Below are 7,351 nucleotides of genomic sequence, written 5' to 3'. Positions count from 1 at the left end.
GGACAACCTATTATTAGCTGTCACTTGTCCCTGTGACTCAAATCAAATCAAATCTTGATAAAGGCAGGCTCTGCAGACTTAGGTATAATTACAGCATTACCTAATCCAAAAGAGAACCTCAACTAGACTAAACTAACTAAACCACAACTAGATTTCGACACAGATTAGATAAAAATTCAGGAACATCTTAGCTGATATTGTATTTTAGCGGTGCATATTCCTAAACGAATTTGAATTAAATCAAGTAGTGTACAACTAGGAGCAGCTTCCCTCTTTGCCTGCGTGGTAACCAGGCCTGACTTTACATTTCACATCACGATTATTCGTAAGATGTTTGCTATAGACCATGTGTGTCACTTCCAGTGAGTTGATAACTAAATATGTTTTTAAAAAATTAAAAGAAAGATTAAAAGATTTATTTGTCACACACACATTTGTGCAGTGAAATGTTTAGTTACTATATCCATAGACTGTGCCTAATGCAAGTAATAACAGAGAAAAATACAAAGACATATTTTCAAAGTAGGAACATTATAAAGAGAAAATTTAGATGAAAGGAAGTGGAAAAGCAAGGAATGACGTAGAATTAATTAAAAATTAAAAATAGAATATGAAACATGGGAAATGACAACTGGAGCAATGTGAAATATGAAAATGTGGAGCAAAGTGTGGATATTGATACTTCAAAAAGATAACAAAGAGGGAGATGTAATGCAAGTTAGCCCTGAGAATTGTGTTGGTATACACCTTTTTTCATAATGGATATCTCCTTTTCAAAAGAGGCGTGTAATTTTTTTCTTAATCTCCCTTAATCTCTACAGATACATTACTTAACTGGGATCATTAAATTGAAAGAACTATACTTGCCCCTCTGGGCTTTGCAATTCGTTTAAAAAAATACAAAGTAGGCAAAATCTCACAGGACTCCTGTCAAAACATCCCTATTCAGTGCTGTTAAAGTGGTTACTATGCACTGAACACCTCCACAGCTTTCATAAATCGACCTGCGTGGATTGTATTTACAGGTGAAACATGTCAAAGTCTGATAAACTCCATTTTCCTCTGATGTTGTCGCCTGGCTCTCGGCACCTGATTGGCCAAACAGAATTGCGATGGCGTGACGTCACTTCCTACTTTGTACTGCATGATGGCGGTGTCCATGGCAGCTCTGGCACATTGACTTGGCCTGGAGGTGTGCGGTTTACTCTACACTTAACCCAATACCCGAGACGTTTTTCTCTTGATGACATTACCCGAAGACTTCGCCAGTGGACATTTAATGAGCTTGAACGCAGGTAAACGGTTTTATGTGCCCTCCTAGCTCTGCATTGCTGATGTTAGCTGTTAGCTAAGAGTTTACGCAAGGTTACAGGGCTGTGGTGTGAATTTGCACATTACCTGCTGCTTTGGTGCCCATGGTCTCTGAAATATGACTTATCCTCATGTCTTCCTTCTTGTTTCAGGTCATGGCACTTCACAGACTATCCCTTAGACTACGGCAAACGGTGAGGTCACTGTTAACAAGAGGTTTAAGTGAGAAGCTGCAGACACATAACCTGTACTGTTCATTAACAATAATCCCTTTAAGACATTTTTTTTACCGAGGCCAGCTGCTCTGTTTACAACGCAAGGGAGGAAATGTTGCAGCCGTTCATTTGTTGATTTACATGCCTGTCAATAAGCCTAGTAAACAAATCCATACGTGGGTAAGGTAACGTGTTATTACACTGTAAAGTTTGGTTTACAGTGTATACACTATCAAAAAATACTGCCTCATAGTGTTAGTTACACTATCATTTAGTAATTATTTAAAATGGTCAAAAGGAGTATTAAGCAAACTAGAAATAAAATTATTTGTCGATTTATAAGTAGCCCATCAACATAATAATTGTCAATTTGATATATATATATATATATATATATATATATATTTTGTTCAAGCAAAAATGGTTAAACGCCGCCAAAAATTCTCAGGTATCAGGGTCTGAAATGAAATGATTTCCTGCTGTACTTTGTCATATATATATAATTGTAATCTCAATACTTGCAGGTAACACATGTAAGGACCCTTCATGTCAGTAGATGTGGGCAGCAGCAGGAGGCTGTGGCTGTAGAGTCTGAACCTGAGCCTTTCTCTGTTATCAGAACGCAGGAGAGTGATCCGGTGAGTGGATGGTTCAGACAAATAACATCCTCACTACGGTGCTAACAGACAGAGTGAACACACAGTAGCGTTGCCTAGTTGCAACAGTTTTTGTGTTTGTAGCAACAGTTGTCTGTATAGTACTTATGATTTTAGCTGGTGATCTCACTGTTTGTGTCTTTCCAGGCTTGTCAATCTGAGAAACATTTAGGACAGTATTATACTCTACCCTCTGCAGACGTCCAGGCTCTGTTCACTCATGGCCTCCCCTGGCGCTATCAACAGCAGGTGGGAATTATTGTTTGTGTCAATGCACAATTTAAATTTGTTCTGCTGGATCATAGACAATAGTTTGTGACTTGTTTAAATGTCTACAATGAAGACAAGTTTTCATGTATGGTTTTATAGGTGAAGACGTTCAATGAAGCCTGTGTAATGGTGAGGCAGCCAGCTCTGGAGGTCATCTCATACCTGAAGAAAACAGACTACAGCAAACCTGCACAGCGATATTTATTTTGTATCCTTCAAAACACACAATCACACTCGCACAGAGAGAGAATTGAACACACTCTTCTTCTCTTAAAGATACTGATTTGTTTGCTATTGTTGACCTTATCAAGTTGTCTAGATGGGTTGCAGGGTACTGGGAAGACAATGTCTCTCTGTCACACAGTCCACTTCTGCTACACACAGGGATGGCTGGTGATGCATATTCCTGACGGTGAGACAGACACAGTCACACATAACAGATGGCCGACCGGTAACCAGAAAGTTTGAGTAGTTAACCGCTTTGAATCTTCTGTGTATTTTTTTATTATACAGCCCACCTCTGGGTGAAGAACTGTAAAGAGCTGCTGCCCTCATCCTATAACACCTCTCGCTTTGACCAGCCATTACAAGCCGTTGAATGGTTACGCAGCTTCAGGACCACCAATGAGAAATTCCTTTCAAAGGTAATGATTTTGAACCAGTGTGCCTTTATAAACATCAGCTCCAGATCATATTTATATTGGCTGCAATTTAACAGTATAAACAAAATGATTCTGAATATATGTAGAAGGCTTGTGGCGTTTTACAAAATTTGTCACATTATTAATAAGCACTTGGGTATTAATGGGCATTAAATGAGCTGCCGCTGCGTCTTCACAGCAGTTGCTGATGCACGTAATGCTCCTTGACGATACCACCTGAACCTACCCATGTGTACAGCAGTAAAAAGGACTCTGAATTACAGTTTCTTTGCATAGCACAGTAACAACAGAAGAGCATGATGGAGTTCGAGATTTTTTTAGTTGAGGGAGAAGTCTAACATTTTATTGTGATCAGTACAAAGTCAGACCCTGCTCTATGGCATGTCAAAAGGAATCTAAATGGTATAGGTTTGCAATCTATATAAAGCTTATAAAGACTTAAGTAATCTTAAGCATGTTGACACAAATGCAAGTAATGTAATTGAAACAAAACATTGTGCAGCTTAAAAATTGTTGTTTGAGATATTAATTGGTGTAATTATTGTCATGGAACTGATTGTGGAACATTTATAACTTTATATGAACTACAAATCTTACTTTCCACATTTCCAGTGTGGGGAAAGAAACCCAGTGCAGAAACTCGGATGAGAACCTAGTCCATATAGAAATGGTCAGTGACACTGTGCTGTTTCCTTCCCAGATAAAGACAAAGCAGCGTTATGTGTGGACAAAGAGAGAGTTCACTGAGGAGGGAAGTCTGCTAGGACAGCTGGTGGATCAGGTGAGTCCTCTCACTGTGCAAGTAAATAGGAGCCTGGATGTCCTGCCCTCATCTCTTTCTTTTTCTGCTTGTTGGAGCTGTGGTTTATCTAATCCTCCAAGACTTCTTCATATTTCTATCTGTTACCTATTCTTTCCCTCTGCCGGACTTATTTCCCCACAAGGATCGATAAAGTTTCATCTCTTACCTTGCCTGTGCTTAGTGATGATCAATAGCTGATGAACTGAGCATGGTGATGGATCAGCACAATATTTTTGTACCGTACACTGACAAAGGCCAAAACAAGCAGTACATTTATTTGTAGCCTGTACATTTCTCACCTTTTTCAGTCATTTTGCTCTGTTATTGTTTAGCACATCATTTGCTCTAATATAAGGTGAGCTTTGGGACACAAGTGCTGGTTTGTTGTATCTGACTGGTCAGTGAATTTATTTTTAGGTGACTGCTGGTGTTACTGTGAGGTTGTTGTGGGTTATTAATGTGATTAGATCATGTTCTGATAACCAGCAAACTAACAGGACATTATTTAACAAAGGTTAGACTAACAGATGTATTTTCTTTCTCGCTGAATCAGTTTCAGAGCTCCAGTTTTGGCATCCGTATTAAACTGTTGAATGTTGACAGGCTTAAAATTAAAGAAGTTGTGCTACTTGACCATAACTCAGTTTCTTAGATTTATTGTTACTATTGTTACTATTTCTGTCCTAAAGATTTCCAACATAATACAACAGGCTTTGATGGTGTTTTCTTTGCTGTAGGGTATATCTCGTGTGAAGAGCAGCAGTGATGTAGTGGGGGCGGTGATGAAGGAACTCAGGCTGCAAAGTGGGCAGCCGGAGTCAAACTTCCGCCTGGCTGTGGCTGTGGATGGTGTCAATGCCCTTTGGGGAAGATCCACCATCAAGAAGGAGGATAAGAGCACTGTGAGGAAATATATTAACAGTCCTGTCACGCCTCATCCTTATCTTCATGCTGTTTCACTTTCCACTGACAGGAAGTCTCATGTGTGTCTCTCTCTCATCATCATCATCAGGTGGATCCAGAGGAGCTCACTTTGGTTTATAACCTGAGGAAGATGATGAAGAACGACTGGGTGAGAAGAACACACTAAAGGCGTTGACCATAGCTACATGAGATTATTATCTTCCTCTTTCTTGTCATTAACACTTACTCTCTTGTCTCAGACTGGAGGTGCCATCATCGCCACTGTGTGTCAGACGGGCGCTCTCTACATTTCAAAATCTGCCTACTTGCCTCAAGAGCTGTTGGGAGAGGTCAGAGGTCATTTTATTGTACTTTTTAAAAATCTATAGCACCTTCAAACTCTGACAGCAGATAAGTTTGTCTTTTTTTTTTTTTTTTTTTTACTAAGAGAGGTCATTAGTCAGGATATTGCAATTCTGACCTCAGGACTGCATCACTCCAATCAGCAGGTTCAGGGGCCAAAGCTGTTTATTAGTGATACACACAAGACACAATGGTTATGCTTTGTTGTCACTTTGTTGCGAGTATCTCACCTTTATGTTGTCTGTGAACATGTGCGTGAAAAATTACTTGTGACAATCAACAAAAGATGAGTCTCACGCTTTGTTTTGCATATACAGACCATCCCTCTTTACAAACTGGAGAAGCATAAAGGAAATGCTTTGTGGAACAGAAACTTTACCAGAATTACCTTAAATGTGTTTCCATCCTGTCTGCCTTGTTCAGTTTGTTCTGTTGCTGAAAGCTGTACCTTTTGGCAGTGTTGTGTTGTTGTGCATTATATTATTTATTGCAGGCGTATTTATCTGCTGTCTGCTGCATGTCACAAGATCAATTTCCTAATGGACAAGTAAATCCATCATCGTCACCCACCTCTTTCATTTATGTTGGACAATGATTGAACTGTAAAACTCAAAGTAGGGTTTTATACCAGAGCCAAATAAAAAATGTTGATGTTATAATTGGAAAAATGAACCTTTTAGACCTCTGTCCATGACCACCGATCATGTGGGCTTGACTTCAACTTGTCTTTTTTAATGATTTTTTAATACACATCTAAAAATATGCATTACTGATTTCTTCCAGCTATGCATCTGAATTACATAAATACTGATATCTGTTTTTGTTTGAATTCTGACAGGGCTTGTGGTGTGCATTATTATGTCTGTATTCTTCAGATTGAATTTATTGTGATCATACAAGTGATACTGTTTGTGATCATGTTGCATCTCTCAACATGCAATTGAAACCAATGATGGATTCAAACACATCTAAAGACGACAGGTTTGATTTCCTGTATTTTGACTTCCTGTCTGTGTTTTGCTCATCAGAGGGGTTTTGACAGCATGGACCCGTTTGTCCCGGTGTCAGTGCCCAACTACAGTGAGAAGGAGTTTGAGAGCTGTTACCTTTATTATATGGACCGCCAGTGGCTGCAGCATCCACAGAGTAAATAATAATGATGTTGATGCTTTGTTATGACATACTATTGACATGCAAGTGATGCTGTTGAACTAACTTTGATTTTTTTTTTTTCTTCAGGCCGAACAGAGGAAGGGAAGAAAGAACTCATCTTTTTGAGCAACAGAAATCCAACGATGTTGGAAAGAATTTGTGCCTTCCTGTGAAGTCACAGACAGGCTTAAATCACACACATACAAACACAAATATCACACACACATACACACACACAATATCAGTGTCCTGGAAATATATAAACATACAAATGTCAATGTCTATAATGTGTAAATTATGATGCATGTGTGTTACTTTGATAATAAAATGCTGAACAAAGTAAAAAAGTACAGTCTATTTTTAATTCTGAAAACAGATTTAGTTGGAATCCATTAGGAAGAACTTTTGCCTTCTTTTTCTTCTCTGAGAGGGGAACTGTTTATTGAGTTCAACATGCAATTGTTAAATGCTAGTAGATGGATAGAGAGATGGATTATATTAATCCCAAAGAGGAATTGCAGTCACAGCAGCCTCTTTACATAAATCTTAGAATTTATGTATATACAAAAACCATAGAATTTAAACCTGAATTATATACAATAACTAAAACAATTAAACGTGAACATAGATACAAACAATAAAAACAAAACTATACTATTAGTATTTACTAAACTATTTATTAGCATTCAGATGCCTTGGAAAAAGACGCAAATCGCATTAATTACCACTGAAAAAGTTTTGTTTTGGAAAATAGTTCATTATCTGCCAGTAAAGTTATTACCATTTATTTTTCTACACATGACACTTGGGGAAACTAGAAGGAAAAGTGATGCGGAGATGGAGCAAAACGGTCTTAAGATCCCATTCATAAAATATTTCCCAAAGCCAACGTCACTTAAGCAGCTCAACTGGATCAAAAACGCGTAAAAAAAAAACAAACAAACAAACAAAAAAAAACCTTATAGAAATGTGATCAGAATAATCAACGAAGCACAGAAGTGTATTTTCCTGTGCCCT

At 38.2% G+C, this 7,351-nt stretch overlaps 1 protein-coding gene across 1 annotated transcript; it reads left to right on the top strand.

Moving 5' to 3' along the window:
• Positions 1-1,103: 1,103 nt before the first annotated feature.
• dap3 (death associated protein 3) lies at positions 1,104-6,681 on the top strand. Its single transcript, XM_071469529.1, has 13 exons — positions 1,104-1,295; positions 1,464-1,505; positions 2,051-2,164; positions 2,330-2,431; positions 2,552-2,660; positions 2,772-2,864; positions 2,966-3,096; positions 3,815-3,895; positions 4,654-4,818; positions 4,929-4,988; positions 5,080-5,169; positions 6,211-6,328; positions 6,422-6,681. The coding sequence occupies exons 2-13, from the start codon at positions 1,467-1,469 to the stop codon at positions 6,505-6,507; spliced, it is 1,188 nt and encodes a 395-aa protein (XP_071325630.1). The 5' UTR covers positions 1,104-1,295; positions 1,464-1,466; the 3' UTR covers positions 6,508-6,681.
• Positions 6,682-7,351: the final 670 nt, after the last annotated feature.

This window comes from Trachinotus anak, unplaced genomic scaffold (genome assembly GCF_046630095.1).
Source record: "Trachinotus anak isolate AG129_WGS33_773 ecotype Australia unplaced genomic scaffold, CSIRO_AGI_Tana_v1 ptg000032l, whole genome shotgun sequence".
In the NCBI taxonomy this organism is placed as follows: Eukaryota; Metazoa; Chordata; class Actinopteri; order Carangiformes; family Carangidae; genus Trachinotus; species Trachinotus anak.
The sequence above is the reverse complement of the archived record's forward strand: the minus strand, read 5'-3'. Positions and strand labels throughout refer to the sequence as shown.

What these genes read in the sequence shown, in the direction of transcription:
- dap3 (XM_071469529.1), top strand. Translation starts at nt 1,467, where the DNA reads ATGGCACTTCACAGACTATCCCTTAGACTACGGCAAACG. An exon ending in CCTGGCGCTATCAACAGCAG is followed by an intron (nt 2,432 to 2,551) that starts GTGGGAATTATT and finishes ATGGTTTTATAG; the next exon opens with GTGAAGACGTTCAATGAAGC. An exon ending in TAGGACAGCTGGTGGATCAG is followed by an intron (nt 3,896 to 4,653) that starts GTGAGTCCTCTC and finishes TCTTTGCTGTAG; the next exon opens with GGTATATCTCGTGTGAAGAG.